The sequence below is a fragment of the Haliotis rufescens genome, unplaced genomic scaffold (assembly GCF_023055435.1).
Source record: "Haliotis rufescens isolate VD_foot unplaced genomic scaffold, xgHalRufe1.0.p SCAF_46, whole genome shotgun sequence".
In the NCBI taxonomy this organism is placed as follows: Eukaryota; Metazoa; Mollusca; class Gastropoda; order Lepetellida; family Haliotidae; genus Haliotis; species Haliotis rufescens.
In genome coordinates, this window is record NW_025964179.1 from 1,026,584 (window position 1) to 1,048,695 (window position 22,112).

At 41.5% G+C, this 22,112-nt stretch overlaps 1 protein-coding gene across 1 annotated transcript; it reads right to left on the reverse strand.

Annotated features, from left to right (window-relative positions):
* Window positions 1–14,688: 14,688 nt before the first annotated feature.
* LOC124141610 (ankyrin repeat and KH domain-containing protein 1-like) lies at window positions 14,689–16,398 on the reverse strand. The gene has a single exon (XM_046509639.2). The coding sequence runs from the start codon at window positions 16,396–16,398 to the stop codon at window positions 14,689–14,691; it is 1,710 nt and encodes a 569-aa protein (XP_046365595.2).
* Window positions 16,399–22,112: the final 5,714 nt, after the last annotated feature.

The following is a 22,112-nucleotide window of genomic DNA, read 5'->3' on the forward strand; positions in this document are numbered from 1 at the left end:
ACTAATTTAAATGTCCATGTACATCCCCCATACATTGTAAGAGTCACGCTACTTTTCTGAAGGAATGTTACTGGTGATGTTTACTGATTATTGAACATTTTTGTGTTCTTAACTGACTCAGTTTCTGCCGATCTCCATGATAATTATCCTGTAATGTTCACGACAGACGATTTCGCTGTTTTGTAATTCCTATGTGAAGTTTAGAACTTATCGATCAACCCTCGTTTGTTTAGTGAACATCAGATCAAAGCCAATAAGTATATAAGCCAAGAGTATATACCCACTAACTTCCTGTCCATTATCTGACTTCTCTGCCTCCCAATTGCATATAACAGATGAGCTTGAAGTGCATTCTAGTGAGCTTTGGTTTGATAGGTGAACATGTAGCACCATGTATTTAGTGTTGGTCTCCGATGTTAGGCGCACAAGTAGCAGCCTGTCGTTAGCGCAGTTATCATATGTAATGTGTACGTGTGACACTCTGTAAATAGCGTCGGTCTCCGATGTAGGGTGAATATGTAGCACCCTGTATTTAGTGTTGGTCTCCGATGTAGGGTGAATATGTAGCACCCTGTATTTAGTGTTGGTCTCCGATGTAGGGTGAATATGTAGCACCCTGTCGTCAGCGGAGGTCTCCGATGTATGGTGAGTATGTAGCACCCTGTATTTAGTGTTGGTCTCCGATGTAAGGTAAGTTTGTAGCACACTGTATTTAGTGTGTCTCCGATGTAAGGTGAGTATGTAGCACCCTGTATTTAGTGTTGGTCTCCGATGTAAGGTGAGTATGTAGCAGCATGTATTTAGTGTTGGTCTCCGATGTAGGGTGAATATGTAGCACCCTGAATTTAGTGTTGGTCTCTGATGTAGGGTGAATATGTAGCACCCTGTCGTCAGCGGAGGTCTCCGATGTATGGTGAGTATGTAGCACCCTGTATTTAGTGTTGGTCTCCGATGTAAGGTAAGTATGTAGCACACTGTATTTAGTGTGTCTCCGATGTAAGGTGAGTATGTAGCACCCTGTATTTAGTGTTGGCCTCCGATGTAAGGTGAGTATGTAGCAGCCTGTATTTAGTGTTGGTCTCCGATGTAAGGTGAGCATGTAGCAGCCTGTATTTAGTGTTGGTCTCCGATGTAAGGTGAGCATGTAGCGGCCTGTATTTAGTGTTGGCCTCCGATGTAAGGTGAGTATGTAGCAGCCTGTATTTAGTGTTGGTCTCCGATGTAAGGTGAGCATGTAGCAGCCTGTATTTAGTGTTGGTCTCCGATGTAAGGTGAGCATGTAGCAGCCTATTTTAGCGGAGGTATCAGATGTAATGTGAACGTGTAGCACCCTGTAAAAATCGTTGGTCTCAGGTGTAAGATAAACGCAAATCTCTCTATGGCACCCGGAGACCAAGAGTGTTACTTCAATGACATGCATAGATTGTCGAGATTGTCGAGTACATAGTAGAAAGTGTGAAAAAGACCATTTGTTACCTTGTACACAGACAGCTTTTCCAGATCGAGTCTCCAAACATCGTAGCCCGGGACTGCAAGTCTTGGATGCACAGGAACCAGTCGGGGCCTTCAGACAGGAGGAATAAGGGCTATACGACAATACATCTTACCTTTATTCTGTCATTGAATCACATAAGACATATGTGACTTTAAGTACATCTGTTCTTATTTTTACCCCAAGTGTCATTTGGTTTCAAGTATATTTAGTTTCGTCTTCATTGACAATTATTTGGTGTTACAAGTTACGTAACTTATAATATATTAAATGTTCACTAATTTAACTTAAGCTTCAGCAATATCGATGATCTGGCGTCATTCTTGTATGGCGAAATAGCCCTCTCCCTTCCACTGATTTACCTACCGGATTCAGAAATAAATCAGTTTTACATTTTAGAACTGTAAAGATTCAGAGTGGAAAAAAAGCTTTTCCCGAGACTGCACGACAAGAGGGATGCTAAAAAGCTGTCAAAACAGTTTATGGCACACATGCGGTGGACATTTCCAAATTTGATGCCTCGGTGACCAACAGGATGTCAGAGACAGTTCCCTATTCTTGATTGTACCATATGTTCCCGTGTTTTCCAGGGTGAACAATTGACTTGCCTTTGCATGTGTTTGTGATGGGTGCCAACGTCTGGGCAAATCTGCTCACTTTTTTTTGCGAAATCCTGATATCATCACTATAATATTCATAAATACATATTTTACATATGATATAACACTGGGATCTGCTCTTAACAGAGATTTCGTATAATTATGGAAAGGGTTTTGTCGCTTTTACTTACATCTGAACGATTCCTTGAAAGACCGCTGTGGCCTCCCTGCTTCTCAATCTTCTTGGAGTCATTGATTGATAATCGACAGGTTAAAGTTTCAATATTGTATTCAAAACTCAAACAAAGATAATTGTTAATACATTTTAGCTGGCACAACTTGATACCAAGGTTCCTGATATTTTTTGGTGCACACTGTGACATGCTTGATGTGGAAAATACAAACATGGGAATAACTGATAATTTCAGAAAAAGTTCCACAAAGTCCTTTAGATATCTTGGTGTCATCTTTCAGTTCGCTTCCTACGTAGGATGTTATTGGGTTGCTACCACAGGGTTGAAGGCTCACGGTCAGGTAGACGGTGAACACAGGACTTTGGACACCAATGTCTGGAGACTACCACCAGATGGACAGGCAACACAAGACTATGGACACCAATGTCTGGAGGCAACCACCAGATCGACAGTGACCACAAGACTATTAACACCAATGTCTTGAGACTCAACAGTTAGACAAGAAACACAAGACAATGAACACTAACGTATGGAGATTACCACCAGATGGACAGGGAACACAAGACTATGGACACCAATGTCTGGAGGCAACCACCAGATCGACAGTGACCACGAGACTATCAACACCAATGTCTTGAGACTCAACAGTTAGACAAGAAACACATGACAATGGACACTAACGTATGGAGACTATCCACAGTTTGACAGGGAACACAAGACTGTGGACACCAATGCATGGAGACGATACGGTAAAGGTAGACCACAGAAGATTAGAGACAACGATGTCCTGAGATCACTCACACCAAGTCGATAAACCCACTGAAACTAGCGCGCACGGATTATCACAAGGTTTGCAGCGAACACAGCGCCAACTGTCATCAATATGCAGAGAGCGCCAGTCGGTTGTTTATTCCTGAATTTCAACAATCAAGGGAGACCACGTGATATTACTCGTGATTGGTTTGCTCCCAACAGGAGATGGCACCAAGGACATAAATCATTTAACCATTTCTGACACTTATAATAAACAGTGTTTTTTCCGTTGTATTTTCAACTTTTAGCAAATATTCGTATCGATCTTTTGATCTTTGTTTTAAGTTCATCTCTTTACTGCGTCTGTGCAATAATGTACATGAAAACTGTATTGCTTAGGATGTCCCAAGTGTTGCACCATCCCTTAAAATCCACCGATGTCCCCTGCGCTAGCCCCCATCCCTGGGTTAGATTTTTCCTTCAGCAGACTGTTTGTCGTAATATGGGACTAAAAGGATTAAGAATACGTGGTAGGCGCTCAGACTTGGTTCATGCATATCATCGTATCCCAGTTACGTATATCGATGCACATATTGGCTCATGATGATGCGATTGTTTACAGACCACCCCCATATAGCGTGAATATTGCTGAGTAAACAAAAAACAAACAACGTACTCTGTTTAAGAGATCTATTAATCAGCCTGACGTCATCCCGCAGTAGATCATAAAACAGATCTCGACTCCTTCCATGCACAAAGTTGCACTGTACTGATTTTACCCTCTCTTCAACTGAACCTCCCCTCGGAACCTCGACACCAGTTATCCACACCTCAGACAACAGAAGTATCAGCACCTTAGACAACTCACTTATCTCAACCTTAAACCACTGAATTACCTTCACCTTGCATCAATGACCTACTCATACCTTAGACCACAGAGCTATCAGCACCTTAGACCACTTACTTATCTCAACCTTAAACCACTGAACTACCTACACCTTAGACCTACTCACACCTTAGACCACTGAGCTACCCACACCTTAGACCACTGAGCGATCCGCACCTTAGATCACAGAGCTTCTCCAACCTAAGGCCATTGACCTATCTGCACCTTAGATCACTGAGCTACCCACACCTAAGACCACTGAGTTCCTCGTACCTTAGACTGCTAAGCCAGCCGTACTTGAGACCAATGAGCTAATAGCCAATTCTCTTAAAGTAAAGGAGACCAGCGAGACTGCCTCATCTGTTTCATATTTAGATCTATGCATAAAGATTCAGAGTGCCAAAGCACTCTCCACAAGACTTTATGACAAGAGGGATGACTTCAACTTTCCAAAAGTCAACTTTCCCTTCATATTCAATATTCCAGAAGCTCCAGCTTTTGGTGTTAAACATTTCACATTTTTTTAGATACAATCAAGCATTCTCTTTCTACCAAGATTTCAGAGAGCGTCATACGACTCTTGCTCAGAAGTTGTTTGATCAAGGTTGAAACATTCAAGGCCGAAGTAAATCTTTCAAAAGGTTTTATGGTAGACATGTATAGGTCATTTCCAAACTGGACGCATCAGTGACAGGATGTCCGATGCAAATCCCCATTTAGACTTGTACCATATGTTCCCGGTTTTTTTCAGATGACCAATTGATTTGCCTTTGCATGTGTTTGTGACCGATGATATCGGTTGGGCAGGATACGCTCACCTTTTCGCGAACACCTAGTATCATCACTATTTAATAGTGATTCATAGACACATGCTCATGAATCGTGCAATCCACTCTGCTTTTGGCAGAGATTTCTATTGAATATGGAAAGAGTTGTGTCGCTTTTATTTTCCCACACCTTAGACAAGTGAGCTACCTTAATCTTAGATCTCAGATCTCTGAGCTACACCTACCTCAGATCACCTGGCTATCCGTGGTCACATTGAGAAATTAGATGTTAATAAACCATTAATCAAGGAGTTGGTAACCATTGTGCTCAAGATGTATAGATGTTCTTGTATCATATGTTGAGGCGAGGTACATAGTTCACTACAGAGAAATAATTCATCACAATATCTTAAGTTGACGTCAAAAGTAATGAAAACCGAAAATGTTTTATGACCACGATGGACAATGAAAGCCACTGCAACCTAAATTAGAGTTTTCTACTTGCACTGTTTGATATGTGAGAGTGGAGATTATTTCTGTTAAGTGCAGCAATATAAGTATATCAGCCCTTTCCGGGCAGACGCATAAAATATGTATAGAGCTGTGCGGCGCAGACACGTGTGGTGTATTAGTCATTTATCAGAAGATCAGTGGCAGTGTCAAGAACAATAAATCTGCTCTTCTTTGGAAAATACATCGCATAGTGAGAAACAATAAATCCTTGTCTTGTTTTGATGTATGTATGGACGTAGATTTGAGTTCTTGAAACGCTTTAGCTACTTCCTGCTAAATATTCAAGTATGCGCTTTCGTCAAGGAAACTATTAGATCTAATCTACATCTTGACTTGTCGTACAGCAGGCAGACCCTATGCCCAGCAGTGCATGCGTACCTTCTTCACACCTGGTGTCACCACTGAGTTTTGCATTCGTTACCAACTCGTGTTATTCCGGGACAAGCCGAATAGCGACTCGTGTCCCTCTCGTGGCCATTTTTACAACTAGGTTCCGTCTTAGCACAAACGGGCATACCTAAAACAATTGTCAACTCGTTGCGTAATGGTTCACATATATTTCCCCATATTTTATATAATTTCAGATGCAATTTAAAGGACATCGGGACGTGCGGCATTATGCAGTATGATTGAACACATTTCACTGTGTCTTGGGTATATTTTTAGATGCAAGACATAAGTAAAAACAAAAATTATTTCTGAGGGATTATTTGACAAAGAACTTGAAATCATACGCACATTCCGATTGGTTTGTCGTATTTTCGCACATAACATTCATCGAGAGGGGGACGAGTCTTCTTACAGGTTACGGAAAGGGGCGAGTGGTGACGAATGTGGTTTTTGGTGAACCATTCATATAACTGTCATCACTATTTTGACTTTTACGTCCAAATGAGACTGTTTCGCCTAGATAATCGGAACTTGAATCCTTGTTATTATTGGCCATGTAACGGTAATCATATAGAAACTGTAAAATAACGCTCCAGTCAGCAATATTTCAGTTATATCAAGGAGACCTGTAAGTAATTGATCAGAAAATTTCAACGATACTTGTTGTATGCATCGCCCCAATTAAGTCAATCAATTGCTTGTTTGTTATTTAACGCTGCAGTGAGCATTGTTCCAGGTATGTCAAGGAGCCCTGTAAATAATGGACCAGACAAACCAGTGATAGATATCATGAAGAACTGTCCACTCCGTCGGTGTACGGTGACACGAAACCATGATATGGCATCGTCTGAAGTTTTGATCCAGAAACGAAGTACACGCCAATTTTAGCTATCCACTCTGACCACTGCGCGCTGACTTCTGCAGGTTTACAGCATGTCATTAGCCTGTAAACGTTCTTGCATAGGATGTATGTTCTGATATTTGGTATTTGGAATTAACATTTATATTCATGATCCCTACCTATTTTGAAGAGCATGCAACAAACCAAAGTTATATTCAGCTATGCTAGAGGGAAATGAGAATTCATGATCCCCTACCTATTTTGAAGAGCTTGTAACAAACCAAAGTTATATTCAGCTATGCTACAGGGAAATGAGAGTTCATGATCCCCTACCTATTTTGAAGAGCTTGTAACAAACCAAAGTTATATTCAGCTATGCTACAGGGAAATGAGAATTCGTGATCCCCTACCTATTTTGAATCGCATTTAACAAACCAAAGCTATATTCAGCTATGCTAGAGGGAAATGAGAACTCATGATCCCCTACCTATTTTGAAGAGCATGTAACAAACCAAAGCTATATTCAGCTATGCTAGAGGGAAATGAGAATTCATGATCCCCTACCTATTTTGAAGAGCTTGTAACAAACCAAAGTTATATTCAGCTATGCTAGAGGGAAATGAGAATTCATGATCCCCTACCTATTTTGAAGAGCATGTAACAAACCAAAGCTATATTCAGCTATGATAGAGGGAAATGAGAACTCATTATCCCCTACCTATTTTGAAGAGCATGCAACAAACCAAAGCTATATTCAGCTATGATAGAGGGAAATGAGTATTAACCACACAGTGACCAATGAAGACAAAAATACTCTGAAACATAGTTTTTGATTTCCAAGAAAAATAAATTTCTGTTGATGAGGTGAACAGCAATCTGCCATTAGGTCGATTTAAGTGTCAGATTCGTTTTGAATCAAACATACAGCAAAACAATACCCTATTATAAAATATCTGTGACAACAAATGCAATTTTTGTACTTTCACCCTTTGCATAATAGTGAGTGAGTGAGTTGGATTTTACGCCGCTTTTAACAGTATTACAGTTATATCGCGGCGTGTCAGCTTAATGTAGGAAGAAAGCCCGAAGTGATGCAGGTCTCGGACGTTTACCACTTCGGTGAAACCCATTAGCACGGGTATGGTGCTGACAAACCTAGAAACAAAATCGGGGCGAACCGGGATTCGAACCCACAATCATAGGTTTCTGGCGTGCCCAAGGGACGCAATTCTGCACAGCGAATCGCGGCGCCTTAGACGACTGGGCACCCGTGCCCCCCGCGCGTCGTGACAGTTTAAAGGTTTCCAACATACTGGCAGTAGAATCAGAAATGCTCCTTTTTGTGATGGGCAGGAGACAGTCGTTGATGATCTCATGTTATTTCAATTTTAGTCTTCATTTCGTGCCAGGACATGAGGATATCAGGCAGTGTATGACTTTGAATGGCGAGGCAGTCAAGTGCTGTCAAGTTCTGTCACAACGTGTCTTGTTACGATATAATTTGTAGCACGATCACAAGGGGTTGTTTAACGCCGGGTTCGGCAATATTCCAGCTATATAACGGAGATAAATAAATAATCGAGTCGGGATCCGACAATCCAGTGACTGAAATCATGAGCCTCGATCACGCAAATGGGTAACGATGACATACATCAACGCAGTCCATTTCCAACATTGGTAAATTTTCTGGTTTACCTTGCTGAGGAATATTGCAAGAAGCGGCGTAAGTCTATCCTCACTCAATCACTGACTGTGCTCTGTATGCCGATCATGATCACTCGGGTCCTGGAGGGTTGTAGTGACAAGTATGAACGACTGCATAGACATCATCATAAACGTAGGATTGCTCTAAAATCAATTCATTAATGTTCTACGCCACGGCTTCCACTCTTTAATATTGATAGCTTTCAGGCGGTGATTGGTCTAAAAAAAATTGTAAGACACAAATCTCATGAAAAAAAAGGTTTTGTTTAATTTGTTTATTTACATGTTGTTTACCGCAGGAACCAGCAATATCATAACTACATGACGGCGGTCTTAAAACAATCACGTCTGGACTAGACAATACAGTGATTGACATCATGAGAATCGGTCAGCGCACTTTGAATACCCCGATCCCGTTAGTCGCTACTTTCGACATGCACGGATTGCTGAAGACCAATTCTGACCCGGATCTTCTGACCCGGATAGACGCGATTCGCTGTGCAGAGTTGCGTCCCTTGGGCACGCCAGAAACCTATGATTGTGGGTTCGAATCCCGGTTCGCCCCGATTATGTTTCTAGGTTTGTCAGCACCATACCCGTGCTCGTAGGTTTCACCGAAGTGGTAAACGTCTGAGACCTGCATCACTTCGAGCTTTCCTCCCACATTAAGCTGACACGCCGTGATATAACTGGAATACTGTTAAAAGCGGCGTTAAACCCAACTCACTCACTCACTCACTCTTAATGTGACTCTTGTGAGACATGGAATTAGTAATAAAGCTTAGTCTACAAGCGTGATTATATGTTTCATCACTTCAGACATATAACAGTGAGACAAATCTATATTCAGCTATGGATTGTTCCGCCGGGGCGGGAAATGAGTATGAATCACGCAATGGAGAAGTATTATGAGGAACACCTTCTGAAACATGGTATGTGATGTATCCAAAGATCTCCAGCGTGGCTGTGTGACCTTCTGTACTTCCTCAACACTATATTTCGTCTGTCAATATCTCATCCAGCTTATCATGATCAACTACACACATATATCTTTAAGCTGTTTACCCAATCACTGGGTCCCATCAAACAAAACACATTCCGTTGAAACGTCTTTCACTGTAGCAGTAAGTTATACATTGTTAAAAAAACATGTACATGTACAGATTTCTTCAGAATTGTTAAACACAAAGAATATAAATACAAATCATATTTCTGTCGGTTTTAAGGCCGCCCTTATACTGTAGTGTATAGTATCATAACGAATACAAGACTACAGGAAGACTATTAGAAACAGCTAGCCACACGTGTACTGCGTGTATTTCAAGCATTATGATGACGTCACGCTATCGTTCTTACAGTTGATTCTGAGCCAGGGATTCACTGTCTGGCCTGAACGCGCATGTTGAACAAGTAGAATTGACGCAAATGTTTGCCATCATGCAAAATGATAGAGATATTATATACTAACCATAACATGGTTTAAGTCACTTAAAATCAACACCCCCTTATGGCTTGTTCTTTACTTACGGAATCAACAGATCCTCATTTCCACATTATTTCCAAAAAAAATTGGCATCCACCCAAATTCAGACAAAATATGGGTATCAGGTAAAGTGGTGACAAACTGTTCCTTCCAATACTTCACACACGAAATCTATAGACAAAATAGATGCCTTTTATAGAAAGCATAAATGTATAAAGTTGAAAGATTGATCACCGACAAGAGATGAAGTACTTCCATTGTCGCCACTCTGTGTCACCTCACACATTAGCGGCCTCCTCCGTGGTCTAGCGGATGGAGCGTCTGCCTGGGGAGCGGAAGGCTAGTGGTACTATCTCCGGCCGCGTCATACCACAGATGTTAAAAGATGGTACCTCTTGTTACCTTGGCTGGCTCTCGAATGATGAGGTTAACATTCTCTCTGAGTGTGGTATCCATGTTAAAACTGCAGCATGGTATGTCAGTGGGCTAGCACTATAAAACCGGCATAAGTCCGAACAAGCACACATATATATAAACAAAAAGGGAAACCAGCAACTTTCAAAACGGACAACCCATGATGTGACAACTGTTTCTGTGCCTCCTGAAGACACCATGTGATTGCTTAGCATGTATTTCAGAAACTGTATCTTTATTGACCAGTCCTTAGGATGGGCTTGCAATACAGACAATATTCCTGTGAAGCACCGTGTAAGGTACACCTGGACTGCCTCTTGAGAAGTGGTCCCCAGCAACATATGCTGGGGGTACGAGGCGAGTCAACGGATCGGGGAGTCAGACTCGGTGAGCATATCGCGTATTGGTAAAATGGTACTTCTAAGTCCGAGTGGTTTAACCTATTTAAATATGCGCGGAAAAATCTTTTCCGAAGCAATAAGAAATTTGGCTAAAAGCAGGGTCCATTGAACGATTCTGAACTCATAAGCATGTTTTTTTATGAATCACTGTCAATAGTTATTATACCACGTGTTCGCGAAAAGGTATCCTGCCCCACCGGTGGCTCCTGTCACAAACACATGCAAAGGCAAGTCACTTGTTCACCTGTATAAACACGGGAACAAGTCAAAATCGAAAATTGCATCGGACATCATGTTGGTCACTGACGCGTCAAATTAGGAAATGTCTACCATAAATCGTTTTTGAAAGTTTTACAAGGGCCTAGAATGTTATAACCCTGATCGAACAACCTTTGAGCAAGAATTGTAGGACAAACTTTGAAATCTTCGTTAGAAGAGTATCCTCGTGTGTAGCTATAAAGTTGTTAACTGTAGACACCAAACGCCAGATCAGCTGTCGTATATCTGGACTGAAAGGGCAAGTTGACTGTTGGAAAGTTGAAGTCTGTGACAAACTTCAGATTGAGGGACTGTACCCATGTATTTTTATGGCTCATGTGTGGTAAATCTATAATTCCCTTGGGTTTAAGTTACCGTTTATGCAATAACTAAATAATGACTTGGGTCTTTATTGTCTGTAACACATGTTCTTGAAGTGCTAACAACAGATTAAAATATGTTAACACACTTGGCTGACCACATATGATGAAAGATTCCTGATCGGAGGGTGGCCACTTGGATGCCCGACACATAATAGCTTTCTGCTAATTATACCAGGGTAGTATCTCTCTTCATTCGTCATCACTCGCCCCTTTCCGTAACCTGCAAGAAAACTTGTCCCCCTCTCGATGAATGTTATGTTCGAAAATACGACAAACCAATCGGAATGCGCGTATGATTTCAAGTTCTTTGTCACATAATCCCTCAGAAATAATTTTTGATTTTACTTATGTCTTGCATCTAAAAATATACCCAAGACACAGTGAAATGTGTTCAATCATACTGCATAATGCCGCACGTCCCGATGTCCTTTAAATTGCATCTGAAATATATATAATATATGGGGAAACATATGTGAACCATTAAGCAACGAGTTTTAGGTATGCCCGTTTGCGCTAAGACGGAACCTAGTTGTAAAAATGGCCACGAGAGGAGCACGAGTCGCTATTCGGCTTGTCCCGGAATAACACGAGTTGGTCACGAATGTATCAAAATCGCGTCCTCCGGAAGCGCCCGTAAAATCACAAATATCATCATCATCATCATCATCTCTCCCAAGTTGAAGATCAGCTTGGCCTATCGTATGTCTCCAGCACCAGATCAAAGGCCAAAATTGCTGTCCAGCTGTGAAGCTTGTGGTGTCGCAGGTGGTTTCAGCCGACGTCCTTGAAACCGAATTTGGCTCTATGACAATTGTATACCTGTTAGCACCGTGACACGCCGCGATATAACTGGAATACTGTTAAAAGCGGCGATAAACCCAACTCACTCACTCACTCACTCACTCAAGGACTTCCAATTATATGTTGCGGATAATTAACGATAATTGTGAAATAAATTGGGTCTCTCACATTCGTAAGTTATTATTTGTAAATGGTTTCTCATTTTTCTGGATCACTCAGGATTATGGTAATGTTAAAGCATTTTTAGCATGTTATCTTAGAGATGTAAAAAATATAGAGATGTAAAGATATAGAGTTGCAGAATTTGAATTTTAAATTTGTTTTGTGGTTTCAAAACTATAATGGGTGTTGAAAAGTATATAATATAATTATTTCCTTTTCAGGATTTATTAAGAGTATATTGTACATTTCTTTCTGCATCACATAAGCTGAAAGTGCAGTAGTACATGGTGATCCCAAAAAGTTTTTGTGTACAAACTGTAATAAACATTCTATTGATGATATACACACATACATACATACGCAAGCACGCACGCACGCACGCACGCACGCACGCACGCACGCACGCACACACACACACACATACATACATACATTCACACATATGTTTGTTTAAAAATAACGCACTTTATGCATTCTTGTATACGCAGCACTATGGGCCATGTAGCCCCAACTAAAAATAAACTTGTCACTTGTCACAGTTAAAGAACAAGTTAGTATATAATTAAGGGTTGGTTCTGGGGTCTTTAGTTAGTCAACCATCGATTTGTATAAAGGGACATGGGACACAGTGACCAAGTCGTCCAAATTGCCAGGAATCCCATGATCGTGGGTTCGAATCCCAGTTTGGACAACATCAGACACCTTCTCAACCTCAGGCTTTCCTCATATATGAAGCGACTGCTTTCGTGGTAGTGGAGTGGTAAAGCTTCCATCCTGGAGAGCATCATACCAAAAAAGACATTAAAAGATAATACTTGTTGTTACCCTGCCTGGCGCTCGGCATCGAGGGGCTAAAACAAGGACTGGTCGGCTCGGAGTCAGTATACTGTGGCTGAGTGGGGTATTCATGTTAAACAGCGTCATGGTGTCTCAGTGGGCTAGCACTATAAAATCGGCATTAGTCCGGACTGTTACAAGCAGCCATACATACACACACACACACACACACACACACACGTGCATGCACGTCGCTATGTAAGTGCAATATTCTTGGACGCGACGTTAAACCCCACTTCACTTCACCTTACGACGTGATGTATCTGAAATATTCCTACAAGTTCTCCAGCTGAGACAGTCACTCACCATGAAGAAACAAATTTACCTGAAACACATTTATTAATATTTTATTGAACATACAAAGACGTATATAATTAACTTACATTATTAATAAGTATAATCAAGATTGTTCTCCAGACATGTTGTGACAGTACTTGATGTTACTTGACAGCCTCACCATACAATGTCATACGCAGAACGATATCCATAACCTCTTGCACTAAACAACGATAAAGACTATAATAACACGAGATCACAATCTATGTCACGTGATAGTCATACACTGCTTGTCATACACGGTACGTCAAACACAGTACGATATCCTTTACTTCTTACATAAAACAACGACTAAGACTACAATAACACGCGATCACCAATATATGTCACGTGACAGCCATACACTGCTGGTCATACACGGTACGTCAAACACAGTACGATATCCTTTACTCCTTACATAAAACAACGACTAAGACTATAATAACACGCGATCACCAATATGTGTCACGTGATAGTCATACACTGGTTGTCAAACGCTGTACGATATCCATAACCTCTTGCACTAAACAACGACTAAGACTACAATAACACGCGATCACCAATATATGTCACGTGACAGCCATACACTGCTGGTCACACACGGTACGTCAAACACAGTACCATATCCTTTACTCCTTACATAAAACAACGACTAAGACTATAATAACACGCGATCACCAATATGTGTCACGTGATAGTCATACACTGGTTGTCAAACGCTGTACGATATCCATAACCTCTTGCACTAAACAACGACTAAGACTACAATAACACGCGATCACCAATATATGTCACGTGATAGTCATACACTGCTTGTCAAACGCTGTACGATATCCATAACCTCTTGCACTAAACAACGACTAAGACTACAATAACACGCGATCACCAATATATGTCACGTGATAGTCATACACTGCTTGTCAAACGCTGTACGATATCCATAACCTCTTGCACTAAACAACGACTAAGACTACAATAACACGCGATCACCAATATATGTCACGTGATCGTCATACACTGCTTGTCAAACGCTGTACGATATCCATAACCTCTTGCACTAAACAACGACTAAGACTACAATAACACGCGATCACCAATATATGTCACGTGATCGTCATACACTGCTTGTCATACACAGTACGTCAAACACAGTACGATATCCTTTACTCCTTACATGAAACAACGACTAAGACTATAATAACAGATGATTAGTGTCTCCTACCTGCTGGTCATACACCGAACTATTTGCAAAAAACGACAAGGCAGAAACTATGATGATGTCTGTTACCTGCCCGTCACAAAAGAAGCATTTCAAATTTTACTCCAAACTTAGTGGCAACCATTAAATTGGCATCATGCCGCACATACAACACCTTTGAAAACTCTATGTAATGCATTGGCCTTTGATTACAGACAAAGACATACAATATACCTTAAAGACCTACAAGAAGGTTTCATAACCAAATGGGTGACTGTTCATAGTTTACGGCTACACTTATTCCACTGGGCAGCCACGCGAAACAAGAAAGTTAAACACTCCGTGTTGTCCTTCACGCTTTGCTATCATGGCTGCAGTGTCCCCATCCTTGTCCCTGGCGTTAATGTCTGTCATGTTCTGTGAGAGGATATGCTTCACCATCTCCACACGTCCACGAAGAGTGGCCAGATGAAGGATGTTGTCACCATTGTCATCCGTTAAGGGAGTTTGACCACCTTTACTCACAAGTAGATCAAACACTTGTATATTTCCATTATACGCTGCTCTCATTAATGGTGTTCCTCCGTAATTTCCTCTACGGTTTATGTCCACAAAGTCCTGCGATAGAATATACTTTACCATCTCCGGATGTCCTCCAGATGAGGCATAATGAAGTATGTTGTCACCGTCATCATCCACTTGTGACACATTAGCTCCAAAACTCTCGAGGAACCAAAACATTTCCCTGTGTCCATCAGATGCAGCCTTCATCAGGGGAGTTGATCCGTACTTTCCCCTACTGTTAATATCAAGACTGTATTTAGACAGTAAATACCTCGCCATGCCTAAATGTCCCCCTCTGCAGGCCCAGTGCAGGGTGTTGTCTCCGTAATCATCTACTTGTGACACATTAACTCCCTTACTCACGAGGAACTCAAACACATCTCTGTGTCCATGAGATGCAGCTTTCATCAGGGGAGTTGATCCATATATACCCCTACTATTAATATCAACACTGTATTCAGACAGTAAATACTTCGCCATGCCTAAATGTCCCCCTCTGCAGGCCCAGTGCAGGATGTTGTCTCCGTAATCATCCACTTGGGACACATTTGCTCCCTTACTCACGAGAAACTGAAACACATCTCTGTGTCCATCAGATGCAGCCTTCATCAGGGGAGTTGATCCGTACTTTCCCCTACTGTTAATATCAAGAGTGTATTCAGACAGTAAATACCTCGCCATGCCTAAATGTCCCCCTCTGCAGGCCAAGTGCAGGATGTTGTCTCCGTAATCATCCACCTGTGACACATTAGCTCCCTTACTCACGAGAAACTCAAACACATTTCTGTGCCCATAATATGCAGCCATCATCAGGGGAGTTCTTCCTTTCTTTGCTCTACTGTTAATATCAACACTGTATTGTGTAAGTACATACTTTACCATACCCACATGTCCACCTCTGCAGGCCCAGTGCAGGATGTTGTTGCCGCCATCATCTACTTGTGACACATTAGCTCCCTTACTCACGAGAAACTCAAACACATCTCTGTGTCCATCAGATGCAGCCATCATCAGGGGAGTTCTTCCCTTCTTTGCTCTACTGTTAATGTCAACACTATATTGTTTAAGTACATACCTCACCATATCCATATGTCCACCTCTGCAGGCCCAGTGCAGGATGTTGTTACCATCATCATCTACTTGTGACACATCAGCTCCGTTTCTAATAAGAAAGTCAAATACTCTTCTATGTCCCTTATGTGCCGCCACCATGAGTGGCGTCCTCCCGTGCTTCTCGTCTCTACCGTTGACGTCGACCAAACGCCGGGACAGGATGCGTCTCACTCGGCCCAGGTACCCCTTCCTACAGGCTTCGTGAAGAGGGTTGTTCTCTGAAGTTTTCTGCTTGTCAACTTTATGATGTAGAGATCTCTTTGCGTAGTTCTGCTTCTCATCTGTAGATGTGTATGTTATAATAATACAATGACAGCAATTTGTTAGCATTATTCATTGCAGTAAAATAAATAGCTAGAATAAAAACGGTTTGATAGTTACAGATTGTACCAGTGCTACGTTATATACCCGCATTTTCTGTAACTGCCTGTACATAATGTGCCAGCAAAGATACTCGGTGTGCAGTAGTATACATCTTCCTTAAAATCGAGCCAAGAAGTCACAATATTACAAACATACGTCTGTATGCATTTGAGACTTTCATTAACCGACCAGTGATAGTCATGTTTCTGCAAAGAAGGTCGTGGTGCTTATGTTCCCAACTCCCAAGCCATTCACTCATTGACGTCACCCGACAATTTACAAACAGAGCAAATCATACGGAAATAGTTCCACAACATGTTCGCTACCCGCATATCATGTAACTGCCGGTACATAATGAGCCAGCAAAGGTAATTTGTTTGCAGTGGAAAACATCTCCCTTAGAATCGGGCCTTGAAACCATTATATGGAACATACGTCTATATGCATTTGAGACCGACCAGTGATAGTCATGTTTCTGACAAGGAGGCCATGTTGCTTATGTCCCAAACTCATTGCTTTAATCTGGGTTCTGGTGTCAATGGTAACTACCCCAAAGCCATTAACACATTTACGTCACTTGAAAATTAACAAACAATGCAAACCATAAGGAGTTAGTTCCTCAACAAGTTTAACACAGAGTTCCATGACCAAGTCTAATTTAAATGTCCATGTATACCCCCATATATTGTAAGAGTCACGCTACTTTTCTGAAGGAATGTTACTGGTAATGTTGACTGATTATTGAACATTTTGTCTTTTTCTTTGGTGTCCAAAACGTTCTAAACATATACTAAGACGTTAGCGTTCGTGTCGAAATAGAATTGAGCGAGCTTTATTCCTGCGGATATGACCGTCTTTGCCTTCCTTGATGGTGGTGATCTCAAATGCTTCCACAGTTTTGGTTATTGTTTGGAGCCAAACTGCAAGTTGTGAACACAAGTTTTTATCCATAATCTCCAATCGTTGCAAGAATTTGTCCGAATTGGCCTCAAATAAAAGCTAGATCATCACGAGACACGGTGAGATTTTGATCAGATGGCATACGCTTTGGAACCCAACTACTTGATACTTCCGTCATTGCCAAAGTTTGGAATGTACTCTCTCCTGGGAAATAAGTCTACTTCTCATTATGGGGCACAGTCGTCACGATATCGTAGATTCTCTGGATATATGGTATTGATGAGGTCACAGGTATACTAGGACGGGGATCGATTTCACAGCTCTCCTTGTCGCGCTTACAATTTACTGTTTACCTCTTTATGGTGGCATAGTGGCATCTTTCCCTAGTGTTGTACTCATATCTTCTTGGATGGGCTTTTGGTTTCAAACCCTGACACAGACCCCGACTTATTTTACTGACTTATCGTCACAGCATATCACAGAGGTCATGTTTACTGAACATACGATGTTTGATCGATAAGTTCTGAGCTTCACGTAGGAATTGCACAACAGCGAAATCTTTTGTTGTGGATGTTACAGGATATCACAGACATACAGCTACAGACACTTGAGTAACGCAAGTAAGTTACTCAAGTGTCTGTAGCTGTATGTCTGTGATATCCACAACAAAAGATTTTGCTGTTGTGCAATTCCTACGAGAAGCTAAGAACTTATCGATCAAACCTTGTATGTTCAGTAAACATTACCTCAGAGCAAAAAACAAACAACAGAGAATGTTTTTACCATGACACTGTCAATTATGATTTTCTTATGATAAAAGAACTATGATTTACTCTCTTGTTGTTGAGATAATAACACGTTTAAATCAACAATTTCAGATCTATTTCAAGATCAGACAAATCATTTTTTTTAACTGAAGCTTTTAATTTGATGCAACAATTAGCAAAAATACAAGTGCTCTAATGCAATAATGAGGTAATGAATTTTGCGAACACGTGGTATAATCACTATTTGAGAGTGATTCATAAACACAAGCTAATGATACAGCTGGAGTGTACATCGACTGTTCTTTATTCTCATGAATATGGAAGGGGTTTTGTCGGTTTTTATCTACATCATCGTCCACAGCTGATTGACGATAATGCTGATTTGACTAAATATCTACCCACTGACATTTTGTGGCAAACTTTGACCTCGATTCCTCTCGGGGTAACGTATAGCTCACTCGTCTGAGACGCTGCAACAAGCCAGAATCCAAAGATTGTGTGTTGAAACATCGGTTCGCCTCGATTATATTTCTAGGTTTGTCAGAACAATATCTGTGCTGGTGGCTTTTTTGTGGCTTTTTTTTTATCTCGGATGTTCGGTAAACATATAGCATCCTGTAGGTAGCGTTGATCTCGGATGTAAGGTGAACATGTAGCATCATGTAGTTGGCGTTGATCTCGGATGTAGGGTGAACATGTAGCATCATGTAGTTGGCGTTGATCTCGGATGTAGGGTGAACATGTAGGATCCTGTAGTTACCGTTGATCTCGGATGTAAGGTGAACATGTAGCATCATGTATTTGGCGTTGATCTCGGATGTAAGGTGAACATGTAGGATCCTGTAGTTGGCGTTGATCTCGGATGTAAGGTGAACATGTAGGATCCTGTAGTTACCGTTGATCTCGGATGTAAGGTGAACATATAGCATCATGTAGTTGGCGTTGATCTCGGATGTAGGGAAAACATGCAGCATCCTGCAGTTAGCGTTGATCTCGGATGTAGGGTAAACATGTAGCATCCTGCAGTTGGCGTTGATCTCCGATGTAGGGTAAACATGTAGGATCCTGTAGTTAGCGTTGATCTCCGATGTAGGGTGAACATGTAGCATCAAGTAGTTCGGGTTGATCTCGGATGTAAGGTGAACATGTAGGATCCTGTAGTTGGCGTTGATCTCGGATGTAGGGAAAACATGTAGGATCCTGTAGTTGGCGTTGATCTCGGATGTAGGGAAAACATGTAGGATCCTGTAGTTAGCGTTGATCTCCGATGTAGGGTAAACATGTAGGATCCTGTAGTTAGCGTTGATCTCCGATGTAGGGTGAACATGTAGCATCAAGTAGTTCGCGTTGATCTCGGATGTAAGGTGAACATGTAGGATCCTGTAGTTACCGTTGATCTCAGATGTAAGGTGAACATATAGCATCCTGTAGTTAGCGTTGATCTCGGATGTAGGGAAAACATGTAGCATCCTGTAGTTAACGTTGATCTCGGATGTAAGGAAAACATATAGCAACGTGTAGTTAGCGTTGATCTCGTATGTAGGGTGAACATGTAGCATCAAGTAGTTCGCGTTGATCTCGTATGTAGGGTGAACATGTAGGATCCTGTAGTTGGCTTTGATCTCGGATGTAGGGTGAACATATAGGATCCTGTAGTTGGCTTTGATCTCGGATGGAAGGTGAACATGTAGGATCCTGTAGTTGGCGTTGATCTCGGATGTAGAGGGAACATATAGAATCCTGTAGTTAGCGTTGATCTCGGATGTAGAGGGAACATATAGGATCCTGTAGTTAGCGTTGATCTCGTATGTAGGGTGAACATATAGAATCCTGTAGTTAGCGTTGATCTCGGATGTAGGGTGATCATATAGGATCCTGTAGTTGGCGTTGATCTCGGATGGAAGGTGAACATATAGGATCCTGTAGTTACCGTTGATCTCCGATGTAGGGTGAACATATAGAATCCTGTAGTTAGCGTTGATCTCGGATGTAGGGTGAACATGTAGCATCATGTAGTTGGCGTTGATCTCGGATGTAGGGTGAACATGTAGGATCCTGTAGTTACCGTTGATCTCGGATGTAAGGTGAACATGTAGCATCATGTATTTGGCGTTGATCTCGGATGTAAGGTGAACATGTAGGATCCTGTAGTTGGCGTTGATCTCGGATGTAAGGTGAACATGTAGGATCCTGTAGTTACCGTTGATTTCGGATGTAAGGTGAACATATAGCATCATGTAGTTGGCGTTGATCTCGGATGTAGGGAAAACATGCAGCATCCTGCAGTTAGCGTTGATCTCGGATGTAGGGTAAACATGTAGCATCCTGCAGTTGGCGTTGATCTCCGATGTAGGGTAAACATGTAGGATCCTGTAGTTAGCGTTGATCTCCGATGTAGGGTGAACATGTAGCATCAAGTAGTTCGGGTTGATCTCGGATGTAAGGTGAACATGTAGGATCCTGTAGTTGGCGTTGATCTCGGATGTAGGGAAAACATGTAGGATCCTGTAGTTGGCGTTGATCTCGGATGTAGGGAAAACATGTAGGATCCTGTAGTTAGCGTTGATCTCCGATGTAGGGTAAACATGTAGGATCCTGTAGTTAGCGTTGATCTCCGATGTAGGGTGAACATGTAGCATCAAGTAGTTCGCGTTGATCTCGGATGTAAGGTGAACATGTAGGATCCTGTAGTTACCGTTGATCTCAGATGTAAGGTGAACATATAGCATCCTGTAGTTAGCGTTGATCTCGGATGTAGGGAAAACATGTAGCATCCTGTAGTTAACGTTGATCTCGGATGTAAGGAAAACATATAGCAACGTGTAGTTAGCGTTGATCTCGTATGTAGGGTGAACATGTAGCATCAAGTAGTTCGCGTTGATCTCGTATGTAGGGTGAACATGTAGGATCCTGTAGTTGGCTTTGATCTCGGATGTAGGGTGAACATATAGGATCCTGTAGTTGGCTTTGATCTCGGATGGAAGGTGAACATGTAGGATCCTGTAGTTGGCGTTGATCTCGGATGTAGAGGGAACATATAGAATCCTGTAGTTAGCGTTGATCTCGGATGTAGAGGGAACATATAGGATCCTGTAGTTAGCGTTGATCTCGTATGTAGGGTGAACATATAGAATCCTGTAGTTAGCGTTGATCTCGGATGTAGGGTGATCATATAGGATCCTGTAGTTGGCGTTGATCTCGGATGGAAGGTGAACATATAGGATCCTGTAGTTACCGTTGATCTCCGATGTAGGGTGAACATATAGAATCCTGTAGTTAGCGTTGATCTCGGATGTAGGGTGATCATATAGGATCCTGTAGTTGGCGTTGATCTCGGATGGAAGGTGAACATGTAGGATCCTGTAGTTGGCGTTGATCTCGGATGTAAGGTGAACATATAGGATCCTGTAGTTACCGTTGATCTCCGATGTAGGGTGAACATGTAGTATCCTTTAGTTAGCGTTGATCTCGGATGTAAGGTAAACATATAGCAAATAGTGTCGGTCTCAGGTGTTAGGTAAACGCAAATCTCACTATGGCACCCAGAGACCAAGAGTGTCACTTCAATGACGTACACAGATTGACGAGATGGTCGAGATTGTCGAGTACATGGTAGAAAGTGTGAAAAAGATCATTTGTTACCTTGTACACAGATAGCTTTTCCAGATCGAGTCTCCAAACATCGTAGCCCGGGACTGCAAGTCTTGGATGCACAGGAACCAGTCGGGGCCTTCAAACAGGAGGATTAAGGGCTATACGACAAGATATCTTACCTTTATTCTGTCAATCGAGTCACATAAAACATATGTGACTTTAAGTACATCTATTCTTATATATACCCAAAGTGTCATTTGGTTTCAAGTATATTTAGTTTCGTCTTCATTGACAATTATTTGGCGTTACAAGTTACGTAACTTATAATATATTAAATGTTCACTATAATTTAATTTAACTTAAGCTTCAGCAATATCGATGATCTGACGTCATACTTTCATGGCGAAATAGCCATCTCCC